General features: G+C 34.4%; 1 protein-coding gene across 1 annotated transcript in view; it reads left to right on the top strand.

Moving 5' to 3' along the window:
- The window catches only part of pard3ba (par-3 family cell polarity regulator beta a), a 278,096-nt gene that overhangs the window by 89,646 nt on the left and 168,082 nt on the right, over positions 1 to 20,368 (top strand). The window contains 2 exon segments of the mRNA XM_056453859.1: positions 5,337 to 5,428; positions 17,966 to 18,052. Of these exon segments, the coding sequence (XP_056309834.1) occupies positions 5,337 to 5,428; positions 17,966 to 18,052 (179 nt within the window).

Here is a 20,368-nt window from a genome sequence, read left to right on the forward strand (position 1 = left end):
TAACCAACCAACCCAAACCAGACCGACTGAACCAACCAACCAACCAACAAGACAACCACCCAAACCAAACTGACTCAACCAGCCACCCAACCAACCAGCAAGCCAGCCATCAAACCAAACCGACTCAACCCAAACCAGCCAGCCAACCAACAAGCCAACCACTCAACCCAGTCCAAACCGACCCAACCAACCAATCAACCAACCAACAGCCCAAGCCAAACCAACTTAACCCAAACCAACCAGCCAGCCAGCCAACCAACCATCCAATTAACAAGCTGACTGTCTGACCGACCAACCATTGAATTTACTTATTAGTTTTTAATTCATTGTTATCAAACAATCAGTCAGTCAACTAACCAACCAAGCAAAACCCAACCAACCAACAAACCCAATCCAACCCATCCCGGGAACTAGCTGAAGTGATATATTCATGCCAATCTTTAAGCCTATAAGAAAATGGTATTTAATTTAATTTTGAATGATAATTTACATGCATCTCTAGGTTAGTTTCCAGCCCTTAACCACAGATAAAACATTCACTTCAAGGCACAATGCATGATAATTACGAGTTTTATTCCAAGGCCTCTGCCTGAAATTCTAGAGGAATTCATTACTCTGTTTTTCCAGGCTCAGTGTTGTTGATTTAGGAGCGTGTTGTGTAAAATCAAACCAAACCGAGTAGAACGTGTTCCTGGAACAGCATCCTTATTAGTCTTGGAACAACTTTCTTAACCAGACCTGATCAAACATTAGGGTTATTTTTGAAGGTCTTAAATGACATCCCTATGAACCTCATCATTTTTAAATAGGGCTAGATAATGATGGTTTGGAGGAATATTTTTCCATCAGGAACAGGATGTCCTGCTTGTGTAAATCACAAGTGCACTCTGCAGTTTTGGATATAATGGAGTCAGTAAAGGTGGGATTAATTAGGGACATCACGATTCGATTCTGATTCTGGGTTTTGATTGTAAAATGATTCTTGATATTTTTCTGTTTCTTCGGCTGTGCAAATGCACCTTTCTAACTTGACATTTTGAGATTTGGAAATTATATTGGAATTGCTTTTAGTTCAGAGCCACCGAAAATTAGCTTTAAAACCTAGCAGTGCTTCATTCATCCCAACACTGCGCAGAAAATCCATTCATTCATTCATTTTCCTGCGGCTTAGTTTCTGATGGGCACCACAGCAGAATGAACCGCCATCTAGTCCAACATATGATTTACACAGTGGATGCCCTTCCAGCCGCAACCCAGTACTGGGAAACACCCATACACACTTATTCACACACACTCATACACTACGGCCAATTTAGTTCATCCAATTTACCTATAGTGCATGTGTTTGGACTATGGGAGAAACCGGAGCACCCAGATGAAACCCATGTCAGCACGGGGAGAACATGCAAACTCCCCACAGAAATGTCAACTGGCCCAGCCGGGACTTGAACCAGCTACTTTCTTGATGTGAGTGCGAACCACTTAGCCACCATGCCACCTTTGCAGATAGACCAATACTTTAAAGCAGGGATGGGCAAACTCGATCCTGGAGGGCCGGTGTCCCTGCATAGTTTTGCACCAACCCTAATCAAACACACCTGCTTGTAGCTTTCTAGTGATCTTGAAGACACTAATTAGGGTGTTCAGGTGTGTTTGATTAGTGTTGGAGCAAAACTCTGCAGGGACACCGGCCCTCGAGGATCGAGTTTGCCCATGCCTGCTTTAAAGAATACAATGGTTTCCTGCACTCTCTTTAATCACTTTAGGCTAGTTTATTGCATCTGAAGGTCTGATGTTAGCACTTGTACTGAGTTTTCATGTACAGTAGAGTAGATTGATGATCAGACTTTGCTGTAACATCTCTGGAGGAGATGGATGGATGAGATGAACTCAAAGGTCATGGAGAAACACATTTGTGATGCAGATCTCTACACACTGTCACTTACAAACTCTCTCATTAGGCTTTGACGTTTATTCAATCACTGGATTCCCAAGAGTTGAGCCACTGCATGCGAGTCTTATGCAAACAGACTAAGCACCCCAAGAGCCAAGGACACACATATTCAATATATACACTACTCACACGGTCATGGGCTTGACCATGAATGTTTTATTGTGTTTACTTCAAACCTATTCAGCTTGTAAACATCACTAAAGGGGACACACATCAGTTTTTTTCTTTATGTTCATTTTGGTTTTTTTGTTCTGTTTTGTTTCCAAATAGACTGCAATGGTAAAGACACCTTATAAATGTGTATATACACTCACCGGCCACTTTATTAAATACACCTATCCAACTGCTTGTTAACATAAATTTCTAATCAGCCAATCACATGGCAGCAACTCAAGAGAAAATATCCAGTGAGCGGCGCAAATACCTTGTTAATGCCAGAGGTCAGAGGAGAATGGCCAAACTGGTTCGAGTTGATAGAAAGGCAACAATAACTCAAATAACCACTTGCTACAACCGAGGTGTGCAGAAGAGTATCTCTGAACGCACAAAACATCCAACCTTGAGGCAGATGGGCTACAGTAACAGAAGACCACACCGGGTGCCACTCTTGTCAGCTAAGAACAGGAAACTGAGGCCACAATTCACAATGGATCACCAAAATTGGACAATAGAAGTTTGGAAAAACATTGCCTGGTCTGATGAGTCTCGATTTCTGCTGCGACATTCGGATGGTCGGGTCAGAATTTGTTGTCAACAACATGAAAGCATGGATCCATCCTGCTTTGTGTCAATGGTTCAGGCTTGTGGTGGTGGTGTAATGGTGTGGGGGATATTTTGAGGCACACTTTGGGTCCAATAGTATCAAATGAGCATTGTGTCAACGCCACAGCCTACCGGAGTATTGTTGCTGACCATGTCCATCCCTTTCAGACCCCAGTGTACCCATCTTCTGATGGCTACTTCCAGCAGGATAACGCACCATGTCATAAAGCACCAATCATCTCAGTCTGGTTTCTTGAACATGACAATGAGTTCACTGTACTGAAATGTCCTCCAGTCACCAGATCTCAAGCCAATAGAGCACCTTTGGGATGTGGTGGAATGGAAGATTAGCATCATAGATGTGCAGCCAATAAATCTGCAGCAACTGTGTGATGCTATCATGTCAATATGGACCAAAATCTCTGAGGAATATTTCCAGTGCATTGTTAAATCTAGGCCACGAAGAATTAAGCAGTTCTGAAGGCAAGAGGGGGTCCAACCCGGTACTAGTAAGGTGTACCTAATAAAGTGTCCAGTAAGTGTATGTATATACAGTGTGTGTATATGTCACACAAATATATACAAAAAAATCCTAATATTATATATATACATTACAGAAGAATTTTGACATTTTGCCTTTATTTTGATGGGATGGTTTATTTTGAAAATGACAAGAAGTGAAGTTGGAGAAAGAGGGGAATGGGATTGGGACTCGAACCACTAGGCTATCGGCACTGAAATGCAGTTTTTTTTCCTGGAATATAAACCATCACTCATGAGATATAAGGGTTCAAGATAAATCATATCAAAATCGCAATGTCAGCCAGTGCAATAATATGAAAGGAAAATGATACGATTTTAATATCTGATTTTCTCTTTATTACCAAGTAAGTTGATTCAGATTCATAATACCATGTTTGACCTTAATATTTTAAATATAAATAGTCCCCAAACTGTAAAGCCCTGAACAGAAACATGCTGTCACTTTGTATTAATCATTAAAAAATAATAATGAATAAATATAGAAATATATTAAATAAAAATAATATAATTACATTAATAGATAAATAATTAAATCAATCAATAAAAATTAAGTAGATAAATGTAAAGTAAAATTACATCAAACAAAAGAAGTACAAACTACATTCATGTTTAGGATTTTATTTATTTTTTATAGACAATTGTAGTCAGAATTATTAACCCCCCTTTGAATTATTTTTTCTTTTTTTATATTTCCCAAATGATGTTTAACAGCAAGGACATTTTCACAGTAAGTCTTATAATATTTTTTCTTCTGGAGAAAGTCTTATTTGTTTCAATTCTGTTAGAATAAAAGCAGTTTTACATTTTTTAAAAACGATTTTAAGGTCAATATTATTAGCCCCTTTAAGCTATATTTTTTGATAGTCTACAGAACAAACCATCATTATACAATAACTTTCCCAATTACCCTAACCTGCCTAGTTAACCTAATTACCCTAGTTAAGCCTTTAAATGTCTCTTTAAGCTCTATAAAAGTGTCTTGAAAAATATCAAGTCAAATATTATTTACTGTCATCATGGCAAAGATCAAATAAATCAGTTATTAGAAATGAGTTAATAAAACTATTATGTTTAGAAATGTGTTGAAAAAAATCTTTTCTTCGTTAAACAGAAATTTGGGAAAAAATAAACAAGCGGCTAATAATTCAGGGGGGCTAATAATTCTGACTTCAACTATATATAAATATAGAGTAAATGTTTTGAATGTATTTTGTACTTATTTTTGTTTGTTGTAATTTTATCCTGTGATGGCAAAGCTGAATTTTCAGTAGTCATTATTGTGTTCTTAATTGTCACATGATGGAAACATTAATTATTAATTTTTTAATTTTATATATTTTATTATATATTTTATATTTATATTTATATATTATATATTAAAATTTTCTACATTTTTTTATATTTTATAAATAAATATAAATGTTAGCGATGTGTTTCTGCCTTCACCTTTTAATGTTATGTCATGCAGGCATCTCTCCATTAAACTCTCTCTGTCAGTCTCTGTTGTCCTCATGTGAACAGTGCACTCAGTAAAGATGGAGATGCACATTAACAAAAGCTCCACCAGTTCTGTGGCCCTCAGGAGCATGTGGCCTAGCGGGGGGATAATCGCTCTCTACCTCCACAATCTAGGTCACTTTTTGTGTGTTTGCTGCGTCCCATGAGGAGGAGGGGGTCCCATGTGTTTGTGCGTGCATGTGTGTGTGTTGGGTGGAGTGCATGGTGTTTTCAGGACCACCAGAAGCTTCGGCTCCGCGCTGAGGAAAGCGCACTTTCTCTTTTATGGTGCATCATTATGTTTTTCCTCTTATTTGTGTCTGTTTTTTATTCATTTGCATTGCGTTTTGAATTTGTTTTGATTGGCGACTCTAGAGGCGATATTAATCTTTTGAAAAGAATTGAGAAGCAGGCTATGGGTGAATGTTTGAGAGAGAGAGACAACAAGGATGCAGATAGAGTGTTCCTGTTAAACCAGTTTGGTTTTCGCTCATTGGTGAATTTCGAAAGCTGCTGTGTGGTTGTTTTGTGTCGTCTAGAGAATCTGAAATGACTGTGAGTGTGTGTTTTGTGTTGACAGGGAGTTGCTCCACCAGTGACTGTGAAGGGCGGAGCCATGGATAAACTTAAGGTAGACAACCTGATCTCCAGGAATGGACAAGACACATTAAGGTGAGGGGGATTTATGTGCTCGTCTGGAGTGAATGACTGTGCATGTAAGTTCAGAATTCTTGGAAGAATATCAAATATATTTAGTAATCATTGCAACCAGTAATCTAGATTTCAGTCAGATTACAGATACTTTGGATCTTGGTTGCTTTGTTGTCAGATTAGGTTTTTTTTTCTAAGTGTGTGTGTGTTTGTGGCCTAGTGTTTTTTAGACCAAGTCTTTTTGCGCTCTTTTTCCAATTATACATGCAATTCATATTTAAAATCTACAAATATTTACATAAATGCATTAAATATTTACATGGATACATTTTTTATGTGCTTATATATTTACACTTTATGCATTTTGTGATCTATAAATGTATTTAAATGCATAACGAGTTGCGTTTTGTTTTTATTTTGTATGGTTTTATTCAGACATAAAACAAGGGTGCTGTCACTGGCGGTACTTTTTAAAAATGTATATTTTGGTACTTTTCAGGGACTAATTTGTACACTTTAGGTACTAATGTGTATTTCCGAGGTACCAGTATGCACACTGTAAAAAATGTGTTGCTGCTTTAAATAATTGAGTTGAATTAAATTAATTGTATAAGTCATTTCAACTCGCATCAATTAATTGTTCGAGTTATAATTTGTATAACTTGTAACAGATGAGGAAACAGTATAACAGATGAGGAAAAGTTGAGTATTACCATTTTGTAATCCATTCGACTGATCTCTGGGTCTGATGGGAGCACTTTTAGCTTAGCATAAATCATTGAATTGGATTAGACCATTAGCATCTTGCTTAAAAAAATTACAAAAAGAGTTTTGATCATTTTTCTGTGTAAAGCTTGACACTTCTGTAGTTACATCTTGTACAAAGCCATGTCCATCAGGTAAATTGATTCAAAAATGCTAAAACTTAACTGTCTTACTCTAGATGTGCTGTAAAATGAGCCTTTTTGTATCGCTTAAAAACTCTTAGAAAAAAGGTATCTGTCACCTGGGCAGCACCTTTTTAAAGTACTATTTATGTTTTAATTTGTACACTTTAGAATGACCTCTGAGGTAACAAATTGTGTCATTTTGGAACAGCATTTTTTTGCTGACAGTGTAATAATAATAATTAGGATATTCAAGTTTTTATAATATAAAATTAATAATAATACACTTGTAAATGCATTTTTCCATCAGGAGATGTTTTATCTGTACATGCTTGCAATCATATTGTGATTTTGTTTATATTGTTAAAGGAACAGTTGAGTTTTACTATTTTTGAATCCATTTAGCTGATTTCCGGATCTGGCGGGATCACTTTTAGCTTAGCTTAGCATAAATAATTGAATTGGATTAGACCGCTAGCATCTTGCTCAAAAAGAGTTTCATTCATTTTCCTATTTACAGTTTGACTCTTCTGTATTTACATTGTGTACTAAGACCAACGGAAAATGAAAAGTTGCTATTTTCTATGTCAATATGTCTGGGAACTAAACTAACATTCTGGCGTAATAATCAAAGAACTTGAGAATACCATTGTGATTTTGTTTTTATTGTTAAAGGAGCAGTTTAGTTTTACCCTTTTTGAATCCATTCAGCAGATCTCCAGGTCTGGCTGGAGCACTTTTAGCTTAGCTTAGCATAAATCAATGAATTGGATTAGACCATTAGCATCTCGCTCAAAAATAAGTTTAATTCATTTTTCTATTTAAAACTGGACTCTTCTGTAGTTATATAATGTATTAAGACCAAAAGGAAATGAAAAGCTGCTATTTACTATGTCAGTATGTCTGGGAACTATACTCGTGTTCTGGTGTGATAATCAAGGAACTTTGCCACACCGTTGTGATATTGTTTTTATTGTTAAAGGAGCAGTTTAGTTTTACCATTTCTGAATTCATTAAGCCGATCTCCGGGTCTGGCAGGAGCACTTTTAGCTTAGCTTAGCATAAATCATTGAATTGGATTAGACCATTAGCATCTCGCTCAAAAAGCGTTTCATTCATTTTCCTATTTAAAGCTTGATGCTTTTGTATTTACATTGTGTACTAAGACCAAAAGGAAATGAAAGTTCCTATTTTCTAGGTGGATATGTCTAGGAACTATACTCGCATTCTGGCGTAATAATTATGGAACTTTGCCACACCATAGCCGAACAGGCACAATAATATTACGCCTGAAAGAAGTCCTCAGTTAGGTAACTAGGTAACATTCACTAATCCAATTCAATGATTTATGCTAAGCTAAGCTAAAAGTGCTCCCACCAGACCCAGAGGTTTGCTGAACTAATTCACATATGCTAAAACTCAACTGTGCAACTCTTGAGAAGCTGGTAAATAAAAAAAGTACAATTTTCAGCCTCACGCAGCACTTTTACAAGCAGTAAGCCGTAATATCCACAGCAGGTTTTTCATGTTTAAAAGTCATGTGCTTATTCTCTGCTAAACAGCCTTTATGATGTTTATCAGCTTACAGAAACCCTTATCAGACTCAAATCTGACTGCATTGACAGGTTGACTCTTCCATTAATGCGTTGATACATTCAGCAGGTCTTCAATTCAGTATTTCAGATTTGCAAAACAGCTTATGTGTGCGTTTATCATCAATCCCAGTAGATCTGCACTATATATCATTTCTGCATTGATATTCAGGATCTGCAATGTAGAATAACCAATATAGTTGACCAGGAGGAATGCTTCACACTGAAAAAAAAAAAATACATTTCTTGCTTTGAGTTTTGTCTGGTAGTTCAAAAATCTAAACTCTCTTAAATATAGAAGCATTTTCTTGAGAGGTTAACAGTGTTTGTTTGTTTTTTTGGAACCATCATAAGTCAAAATTAAGAGACGTTTTTATGATCATATGTAGACTGCTCAGAAAAATAAAGGGAACACTTAAACAACACAATGCAACTCCAAGTGTTGCCTTTATTTTTGGAGCCGTATATTTGAGTGTTCTTTGGTCTGTTGATTGCTGCACCGGTTTTTAGGAAGGTTTTTATTAAATTATTTATATGTTAAAAAATTTATAATAATTTGAATGCAGTTTGCGAATGGTATTATCAAAACCTCCTCACAGAGAAAAGGAATGTTTTATCGGTAGATATTCATTTTATTTTGTTTTGCTTTTCTTTTTGCTTCTTCTTTGCATTTCTTTTTGTTTTTTATTATTTTATTTTATTTTTCTTCGAACAAGCTAAATGATCTGTCAGTGGGGAAAGCAAAATTTTATTATTTCAAACCAAAAACAAGATGATTTTGCTTACACCATTGTCAAATTATCTATAAGCAAAAACTCACTTAATTTGTATTTATAAGAACAATGCAGTTATTGTTTGCTTGTCCAGAAAATGCTTGAAGTAAAAAAATTCTGTAGAATCATTGCATAGTTTAATAGAGTTAAAGTTTATCATTTGCATGAGTTTTAAGACCCGTGACTGTGTATGTGTTTAATGAGAGGTTTAAACACTCAGGCTGCCTTGGCCTGTTTTGTTTTGTTTTGTTTTGTTTTGTTTTGTTTTGTTTTGTTTTGTTTTGTTTTGTTTTGTTTTGTTTTGTTTTGTTTTGTTTTGTTTTGTTTTGTTTTGTTTTTTCCTTTCGACTCGTCTCCTTTCGTCTCATCTCCTTTCGTCTCGTCTCATCTCCTTTTGTCTCGTCTTGTCTCCTTTCATCTCGTCTCATCTCCTTTCGTCTCGTCTCCTTTTGTCTCGTCTTGTCTCCTTTCGTTTCATCTCGTCTCCTTTCCTTTCGTCTCGTCTCCTTTCGTCTCGTCTCGTCTCCTTTCGTCTTGTCTCGTCTCCTTTCGTCTCGTCTTGTCTCCTTTCCTTTCGTCTCGTCTCCTTTCATCTCCTTTCCTTTCGTCTCGCCTCATCTCCTTTCCTTTCATCTCGTCTCATCTCCTTTCGTCTCGTCTCCTTTTGTCTCGTCTTGTCTCCTTTCGTTTCATCTCGTCTCCTTTCCTTTCGTCTCGTCTCGTCTCCTTTCGTCTCGTCTCCTTTCGTCTTGTCTCGTCTCCTTTCGTCTCGTCTTGTCTCCTTTCCTTTCGTCTCGTCTTATCTCCTTTCCTTTCGTCTCGTCTCCTTTCGTTTCGTCTCGTCTCCTTTCGTCTTGTCTCCTTTCCTTTCGTCTCGTCTTGTCTCCTTTCCTTTCGTCTCGTCTCCTTTCCTTTCGTCTCGTCTCCTTTCGTCTTGTCTCCTTTCCTTTCGTCTCGTCTCCATTCGTTTCATCTCGTCTCCTTTCCTTTCGTCTCGTCTCCATTCGTCTTCTTTCCTTTCGTCTCACCTCGTCTCCTTTCCTTTCATCTCGTCTCATCTCCTTTCGTCTCGTCTTGTCTCCTTTCCTTTCGTCTCGTCTCCTTTCGTCTCGTCTCCTTTCGTCTCATCTCCTTTCGTCTCGTCTCGTCTCCTTTCCTTTCGTCTTGTTTTGTTTCGTTTTCTTTTGTCTTGTTTTGTTTTGTTTTCTTTTGTCTTGTTTTTCTTTTCTTCTTCTCTTTTTCTTTTCTTTTGTCTTGTTTTGTCTTTGCGCTGCATAGTTCGGTTTGGTGTCGTGTCATGGTTTGGTTACGTGTCAAGCCACCTTTTCACTGCACATGACAAGCAACAGACTGAATGTCATTCAGTCAAGTCATTCGGTCTAGTTGCAGGAGTTCTGATCATCTCCGTATGCTGAAAATTTGGATCCGATTTGAGCTGTGGATTCGTTAAAATATTTGAACTCCTGCAACTAGACCGTGACCGGCTGACCGAATGTGATGTATTCCAGTGTTGTACAAGGAGGTCCATGTACGTGGGATGAGAAATAGTAGTTTATTCGTTATTTTTGAATCAGAAAAAAGTTTATATTAAAAACATTTCTATTCATAAATGAGTAATAAAAATATTATTATTTTTAATGTTGTCTCCACATTCACTCCTAAATTTTTTAGCGGCCCATGAGTTTCTAGTTTTCATTCAACCACTTTAAACGCACGGAGAATAAAGGCTCTTGCATTTGAACTCCTTTATTTCGGACACTACGAGAATCAGCTTCTCTCCCATGATGCATGACCACACTGAAAATTCTGTGTGACTGCCACAAGGGGGCATATTCCGACAGTCGTGTCTTGTCTTGTCATGTCCTGTCGTTTCGTTTCGTGTCTGTTCCATTTTGGTTTGGTTTTTGTTTCATTTTCATTTTGTAATGTATTTTTATTTTATTTTAATATATTTTTTTAAAGATTTAGCTTAATTTTTTTTAATTTTAATTTCCAGACTTTCATGTTTTTATTTTTTTATTTTATAAAATTGTTATGAGGCTGGTATGAAACTAGATTAAAGACTGGACTATTTCCTGAAATACTTTTCTCTTTTATTCTAAATTTAATTACAGGAATACACAGCGTAATTGTTTTATTAAAAAAAAAAATTATTAGAAATAAAATAGAGCTAGTCAAGTCAATACAAGTAAAATTGTATTCAAATCTCAATATAAATCGCAGAAAACAAAATACATATTTTCCCAATATCATGCAACCCAAATTCCCAGTCTTAAAACATAAACTTGTAGCTTTAGTCAGAGAGATGTTCATGTCACGTTTTTTCTCCTCTCCTGTCTTGCCTCTTATCATGGGTCATGTGACCTCATCTCTTCTCCCTGAGAGAGGGATGAAGTTTATCTCTCGCCTCTCTTCACCGCCTCTGTCAATCAGCATTACACACACACACACACACACACACACACGCACACACACACACACACACACTTTAACAGCTCATTAAACATTGAAGTGGTTTACAGTGCAGCATCACCTCAGCTCCATCAGGCTCTGGGATTCAATCAAGTTTTAATAAGAGAGCTTATTTAGCTTCTCTCTATTCTGTGAGATAAAATCGCTTCCTCCTTCTGCTGGATTTTATAGCTCTTATTAAACATGTCTAGTCTTTATATTAATGTAATCTGTTTTTCAACCGAACATGGACATTAGCAGTCTGCGATGGGTTTACATGTTGATTTAGGTGCTCTGGTTAAACTTGAATGAACTGTTTAGCCCACATCAACATCATGCTGAACTCATTTGTCTTATGGGCTAAAATACATTTGCCCTCATTTGCAAGAGGACAGCAAGCTTGTTTTCTGTCATCTTTGTAGGACGGTTATATAAAGATTTAATGAAGTAATATGCATTTATTTTGGAACTCGTATATTGAACGGATATAACATATTATGGCTTTAAATGTTCTTTGGTCTGTCGATTACTGCACTGTTTTTGCGTTCAGAAGGTTTTTTTATCTTATTAGTTGTATTTTAAAAGTTATAATAGTTTTAATGCGATTCGATCATGGTTTTACCAAAACTGTATTACAAATAACAGGAAAGTTTCATCTAAAAATTTAATTTTATTTTGGTTTTATTTTGGTTTTCATTTTTATTGTGTATTTTATTTTGGTTTTATTCTTGTTGCGTTTTTTATTTTGGTTTTTTTTATTGCATATTTTATTTTGGTTTTATTTTGGTTTTGTTTTATTGTATTTTTTACTTTTTATTTTGGTTTTATTTTATTTAAATTTTGTTAATTTATTTTCTTTTGGTTTTATTTTTCATTTGCTTTCATTTCGTTTTTTTTTATTTTTTATTTATTTATTTTGGTTATATTTTATTTTATTTTGGTTTTATTTTATTTTGGTTATTTTTTATTTTATTTTTATTTTGGCTTTATTTTGGTTTAATTTAATTAAAAATTTAATTTAATTTAATTAGTTTTTTATTTTATTTTAATTTTTATTTTGGTTTTTATTTATTTTTATTTTATTTTTATTTTGCTTTTATTTATTAATTTAGTTTTATTTTCTAGTTTTATTTTGAGTTTATATTTCTTTCTTTTGTTTATTTTATTTATAGTTTGGGTTTTATTTTATTTTGGTTTTATTTAGATCTAGATTTTATTTTATTCTTTTTTTGTTTTATTTTGCTTTATTTTATTGATAGATTTTGGGCTTTATTTTGATTTCATAAAAATGTTTGGTTTTATTTTTACTGTAGTTTGGGCTTTGTTTTGGTTTAGTTTTATTTTGTTATGTTGGTTTAATTTAATTAAATTTTATTTTGGTTTAATTTTTTTTTATATTTAGTTTGATTGTTTGGTTCTAATTTATATTTATAGTTTGGGTTTTATTTTATTTTGGTTTTATTCTTTTATTTTTTGTTTGGTTTTATATATTGGTTTGGAAATTGTTTCTTTTTTCTGATAATTTATTAAATTGTGGTATGAAACTAGACATATAGGAATATACAGCATTTCTCTATTTTTGAACATTATTTTACCTAAATTTATTTATTTTTAATTTTATTTTATTTTACTAATTGTACTTCCATTTATTTTTCCGATAGTTTATGAAATTGTGCTATGAGACTAGAAAGTATTTCCTGATGTAATTTCCTCTTTTATTCTGAAACTGATCAGAGGAATAGACAGCGTTTCTTCCTCTTTGACACTTTCACACAAACACACTCTCTGTTGTGGTGTGTGAGCAGTAATAAACTGTATCTGTTTGATGAGCTGCTGCCAGTCTCCGTTTTTTATTCATGTAAATTCATGGATGCTCCGCGCCACACTGGGCACATGCAAATTGGCAGAGGGAGGGGGGGGGGGGTTATTTCGGGAGGAATGGAAATGCAGAAGAGGAGGGTTTATTTTTATGGTGATGCACTCTGTGGATCAAGTCTTGTGGAAAACAAAAAATGTTACCTGAATCTCACTAGTTAGTTGATTTTGTCTGTGTGTGCGTTGGTAGTTTGTATCATCATTTTGCAGATGTGACACTGCGGCAGACTGCTTTACTGTAGAGACCGCCTGTATCAATAGAAATTCACTTGCTTGTTTAATATGATGCCAATTAATAGAGGAATTACCTGTCTGACTGGCATTGACAACCCATCTTCAACCTTCATTCAACACTTTTTTAGTCACAATCTTCTTTTATTCTTTGGTTACACAGTGCCAAAAAATACCCGAAATACTGATTGATCTGACCACATTACAGGTTTCCACTGTGTGACAGCCCTTGTGGACACTGTTAACATAGGGCTTCCCTTTGGCACATTACAGTTTCTACTGGCATTTATGGATGTAACTACATATTGTGGTACTTGACAAAGTAGTCCAGAGCCCATGTGGTGATATTGCATATAGATGAATGAGGATTCTTGATGCAGTACCGCCTGAGGGATCGGAGATCATGGTTTTTCAGCTTAGAATTAAACCTTTCTCGGATGCTGCTTTTGTACCAAATCAATCACTTGTTGACATCACCATCATTATTTAAATCACATTACTATTTGAGCAATTTACCTAATTACTAGGCTTAAATTGCTCCTGTCCATACCTTCTTTGGAATGTGTTGCAGATCTGTATGTCAGGAAAGGATGTATATTTACAAATGAAGTGAAGTTGACCAGACAAAACACAGCATCAAAGAATACCTGAAATATTGATTCATCTGATCTCAGTACAGGTTTCCACTGTGTGATGCATCTCTGGACACTGTTAACATAGGGCTTCTCTTTGGCACAGTACAGTTTTAACTGGCATTTGTGTATGTAACTACGTATTGTGGTACTTGACAAAGGTTTGCCAAAGTAGTCCTGTGTCCATGTGGTCATGACGCTTGTATATGAATGAGGATTCTTGATGCAGTGCCGCCTGAGGGATTGGAGATCACAGTTGTTCAGCTTAGGATAGACCTTTCTTGGATGTTGCTTTTGTACCAATTCATAATTACAGTCACCTGTTGACATCACCATCATTATTTAAATCGCATCATTATTTAAGCAATTTACCTGATTGCTAGGCTTAAATTGCTCCTATGCAAACTTTTTTGGAATGTGCCGCCGGTCTGAATGTCAGGAAAGGATGTATATTTACAAATGAAATGAAGTTGACGAGACAAAACACAGCATCAAAAAATACCTGAAATACTGATTCATCTGACCTCAGTACAGGTTTCCACTCTGATGGCACTTCTGGACACTGTTAACATAGGGCTTCTTTTTGGCACAGTACAGTTTTAACTGGCATTTGTGTATGTAACTACGTATTGTGGTACTTGACAAAGGTTTGCCAAAGTAGTCCAGAGCCCATGTGGTGATGATCTATGCAGTGCCGCCTGAAGGAACGGAGAACATGGCTGTTCAGAGTAGGTTTGCGACCTTGTCCTTTACGCACTGAAAACGCACTGATTGTAAATTTAAGAATTACTACCTTTTTTATTTGTGCTTTCAATACTGTCCCAACTTTTTCTGATTTATTGTTGTATATTATATCCTCTTTCTCCAGTTTTCTTGTGTGTGTGTGTGCGCGTGTGTGTGTGTGTGCATGTGTGCGTGTGTGCGTGTGTGTGTGTGTGTGTGTGTGTGTGTGTGTGTGTGTGTGTGTGTGTGTGTGTGTGTGTGTGTGTGTGTGTGTGTGTGTAGTGGAAGAGATGCAGGTAGGCACCTTTGCCGTGGGCTCTGGTCTCAGACACACTGAATGGCAGTGACTCCGCTCGCTTTCGGCTCATTTGTTTGGTCATTAATGTCGTCCCGCAGGACACAAACAGCAAATGGATTTACAGCGTGTGTTGACAAGAGTACAAAGTAGCTGGTGAATACTTTTGCTTTTTAGTGTGTGTGCGTGTCTGTGGGTGTGTGTTTTAAATGCACTGGCTGCTGTAGGCCAGAAACAAACTCTAGTACAAGCACAGAGATATGTGGATTCTGGTCCAGTGGATTAAAAATGTGCATTTCACATGTGGAGTGTGCATCGTTAGGTTGCTATTGACCTTATTCTTCAATGCGGAAGTGCGCTCGTTTTTGTGATAGTTTTAAAACTTCCGATTCAGTTGCCTATGGGAGAAATGACTAGGAATAATAAACGGCAAAAAACGGTCAAACGACTTACTCTACAAACAAGTGTGTGCATGACTATACAGACGAAGTAAGATAATATAATAAGAAAATATCAGTTTGAAACACCAAGCAGCAAAACGAGCTGTTTTTAACGTTTAAAAATGAATGGAAGTGAATGAGACCGGAAGTTTTGAGCCAAAATGATTCAAATTGCTGCGCCCGCTCGTACATGAAGAATAAGGTGAATAGCAATAGCAAACTCACTGCTGTAAAAGTTGCCTTCAAAAGCCTTTGACTTTGAAGCAATAGTTTGTTTTTTATTGGTTAATTTTGTCTTTAGGTTTGTTTATTTTAATGTTGTGTTTGGTTTATTATGTATGTACTGTAGGTGTGGTTTTGTTTTTAGTTGGATTGGGTTTGTTTGGTTTTTATTGTGGCATATTACTGTTTTTTTGCCTTGCTTTAAAACATTCATTTTTCTTTATCCGACTTTCAGACTAATCAAACTAATATATTTATATTTAATATTTGTTTGTTTTTTATTTTACATTGAAACATTTTGTTTGAATGTTTGGTTTGCTTTTGGCTCAGTTTTTGTTTCGTCTACTTGGTTTGCTTTGCTTTATACCTTGGAACCATTTGTTTTGGTTTATTGTTGTTGCATTCAAATACCTGTTCCGAGAAAACAATAGTGTTGTTTTTTTTAAGGTTTGTTTATTTTAATTTTGTGTTTCGTTCATTATGTATTTACAGTAGTTTTGGTTTTGTTTTTAGCTGGATTGGGTTCGTTTGGTTTTTATTGTGGCATATTAGTTTGCCGTGCTTTAAAACATTTATTTTCCTTTATCAGACTAATCAAACTAATGTTGTTTTTGTTTGTTTTTTTACATTGAAACATTTCGGTTGAATGTTTGGTTTGTTCTTGTTTCATCTTTTGATTTCATTTTGACTCAAGTTGGTTTGATTTGTTTTATTTTGTGATTTAGTTTGGTTTGCTTTACCTTGGAACCATTTGTTTTGGTTTATTATTATTGCGTTCAAAAACCTGTTCCGATAAAACCAATTGTGTGTGTGTGTGTGTGTGTGTGTTGAGGTTTGTTTATTTTAATTTTGTTTTGCTTCATTTTGTATTTACTGTAGGTGTGGTTTTGTTTTTAGTTTGATTTTATTTGTTTGGTTTTCATTGCAGCATTTTATTGTTTTGCTTTTTATTGTCATTTTTTTTCTTTATCAGACTAATAAAACTAATATTGGTTTTTGTTTTTATTTTACATTGAAACATTTTGTTTGAATAATTGATTTATGTTTTTCATTTTGACTCAAGTTTCATTTGTTTTATTTTGTGATTTAGTTTGGTTTGCTTATCCTTGGAACCATTTGTTTTGGTTTATTATTATTATTATTATTATTATTATTATTTTTTTTTTATTATTATTGCATTCGAATACCTGTTCCGATAAAACCAATAGTGTGTGTGTGTGTGTGTGCGTGTGTGCGTGTGTGCGTGTGCGTGTGCGTGTGTGTGTGTGTGTGTGTGTGTGTGTGTGTGTTTAGGTTTGTTTATTTTAATTTTGTTTTGCTTCATTACTGTATGTGTTTACTGTAGGTTTGACTTGGCTTTGTTTAGTTTGAATTGGTTTGGTTTTCGTGGTAACATTTTATTGTCTTGCTTTGCTTTGCAACATCAGAATAATGAAACAATATTGTTTTTAATTTGAATTGAAACATTTTGTTTGGATGTTTGAGTTATTTTTGCTTCAGTTTTTGTTTTAATTCAAGATCTTTTTTGTTTTCTTTTGTGTTTTAGTTTGGTTCGCTTTACATTGGAACCGTTAGTTTTGTTTTATTTGTTGCTTTTTGTTTGTTTTGACTCATTTTGGGACATTTTAGTTTGTCTTGTTCTGGTTCATTTCAGTTCACTTTGCAGTGTCTTTTATGCATTTTGTTGTTCAGTTTGTTATTGTTTGCATTGCAATAATATGCGCATTATAGTGTGATTTGTTTAGGTTTTTTGAATATAACATTGTATTATTAATCTGATAAACCAGTATTTTTGTTTTGTTTTTAATTTAAAGTTTTACATTTATTTCTAATTCACATACAGTTATGTGTGCTTTTTTCTTTTCCTTTTTTTTTAAAGTGTCTATTTATAACTTAATTAAATATATTTATTTTTATTTAGAAATCTTGTGTACTTTTTTTCGACATGCATATAATAAAAACAGCCAAAAATCATCTTTGTAACAAATATAACCACCACATATCAAAGTTTTAACACACATAGGCAACCAGAAACACATTTGCATGAACAAACAGCACTCAACTTTGAGTAAATAAGAAAACCTGGTATATTCTATGTGTTTTAATGGAAACACAAGGTCAGAATAGTGTGATTGAACGCTATAACATTACACACTCACACGCGCATACACACACACACACACACACCTGGAGAGCACCGAATGATGCAGGCGACAGGAGCAGCACTCCATTGATATCCAAGACAGTTTCTAGCGTAATGGTCTTTTGGCTTGTCATTTTGACGTGTGACTGTTGTTCAGCTAATGTAATTGCATTGCGCTCAAACTTTCCTCTTCCAAAATATATTTCTCAGTTTGTTGAAGTCCTTTTTCCTTTTTTTCTGCTAAGAAAAATGTTCCCGCTAAGCACCGTGACCATTGGGTTTTCTTTTTTGCAGAAGTCTCACGCGGACGGTGGAGATTTCCGGAGACCATGGGCCTCTGGGTATCAAAGTCATCCCGTACTGCTCTTCATTAAGTGGAAGGTAAAACACAGACACGCACAAAAACACTGTTCATGTCATATGTAATATTTGTTTGTAGGTTTTTCTTTTTAATTGTTAATAATTTATCTTTTTTTATTTATTTTAATATTAATGTCCTATTTTTCCTTTTTCTTTTGTTTTCTTTAATTTTTTAATTACATTTTATTATAATATTTTTTTATTTTTCAATGAATTTTTTTCTTTTTTTTTGTTAAATTTTCTAGTAATATCCTATTTTCCTCCTCCTATTTGGGCTTTGATGCTGTGTTCACACCAGACATGGAACGCGCGAATATATCATGCTGTTCATGCGTAAATAGATGCGTGAATATTTGAGTTTACTTGCTTTATTTGTGCATCAAATTCACTTCATTCGCACATCAAATTCACCTCACAAGAGACGCAGATTTGCGTTATGGGCAGGGCTTCTTTCTGCCCGGTCACTCTAGCTTCATTGCCGAATGGCTAACATGGATTTTATGGAGAGAGTAGCTGTGCTTTATATGCTTTAGGAGGGCAGGAATACAGCGTATATTCATTCTTGATCAGAGAGATGCACCCAGCTCTGATTTCATAAACTCCTCCAGAAACTATACCTGGATGATGGAAGCTTTCAGCTGTGGTTCCGACTGAGCCCAGCCCAGTTTGATGACCTGTTGGCCGGTGTCAGCAGGAGTATTTCCCCCTCGGGACACCAACAACAGGTGCTACATCATAATCATGCCCCTACAAGATAAAGCTCCTGATTGGTTAATGCGGCGTGAATGTCTTTTGAAGTTCAAATTTTCAAACTCGTGTGAAATCCTACCATATTCGCACATATCTCACCACACAATGTCTATTCGCATGTTTGCATTGACACTTCATCCGCGTCTGTTGTGAATTCAGCACAACTCTATTCATATCATGTGTATTATTTGTTTGATAGTATTTTATGTTTTCTCTTTTATTGTTATTTATTTATTTATTTATTTATTTATTTATTTATTTATTTATGTATTTTTTTGTTTAATTTCCTTTTAATATTCAATTTTTTCTTCTATTTAATTACTTTTTTCATTTTCATTATTTTTCTTTTTTTTGTTTAATTTCCTATTAATATCCTTTATTTTTAATTTATTTTATTGTTTTCTAATTTAAAATATTTAATTCAATTTAATTCAATTAAATGTCATTATTTTTTCATTAGAATTTAAGTTTTTATTTTATTATTTTTATTTAAAATATAATTCAATTCAATTTAATTTAATATTTTTTTTCTTTGGAATTTAAGTTTTTATTTTATTATTTTTATTTAAAATATAATTCAATTCAATTTAATGTCATTATTTTTTTCATTAGAATTTAAGTTTTTATTTTATTTATTTTTTTATTTAATATAAAATTTTATTCAAATTAAATTAATTATTTTTTTCATTAGAATTAAAGATTTTATTTTATTATTTTTTTATTTAATAAATAATTTAATTCAATTTAATGTCATTATTTTTTTCATTCGAATTCAAGTTTTTTTAATTTATAAAAATGTTTTATTTAATATAAAATTTAATTCAAATTAATTTCATAATTTTTTCATTACAATTTAAGTTTTTATTTTATTTTTTATCTTTTTTTGATACAATTTAATTCAATTTAATATAATTTAAGATTTTATTTTATTATTTTTTTATTAAAATGTTTTTTTTTTTTTTTAGCTTTTATTGTTATTTTGTTGTATTGAATTTCTTTAATATTTTGTAATTGACATTTCAATTTATTTCATTCTAATCATAATATACAATGTTTTTGGCATGTTTTGTTAGATTTTGGTCAAGGTAAGATCCTTTAAATTAATTTAAAATGTAACAAATAAAAAGTATATGTGTAATTATGTTTTACATTATACAGCAGTAGCATTAACTTATGTCACATTATCAACATTATTTTGGCCATTAGGCAAGTTTCACTTTCCTAATTTCCGTGCTATTAGTCAGCATCCTAATGTTTCTGACAGTCTCACACACACACACACACACACACACACACACACACACACACACACACACACACACACACACACACACACACACACACACACTTGCAGGAAGCAGCGAGGTGAATGGCTCTTTCAGATGGCATAAACAGGTCAAAAGTGAATTGCTCAGGGCAAGGACACACACACGTGCTGCAGGACAGGAAGTTCTCTCTGACCTGCTTCCTGTTGTTGGGTCTTTGCGCCCTGTTGAGGTCCGGATGGAAATGAAGCTTCTCTCGGTTGGTGGGCAGAGCTGTGGGCTGGCCTGGTGAACTGTGTTTTGGGGTGTGCAGGTCTCACAG

Source organism: Danio aesculapii, chromosome 1, assembly GCF_903798145.1.
Source record: "Danio aesculapii chromosome 1, fDanAes4.1, whole genome shotgun sequence".
NCBI classification, from domain to species: domain Eukaryota; kingdom Metazoa; phylum Chordata; class Actinopteri; order Cypriniformes; family Danionidae; genus Danio; species Danio aesculapii.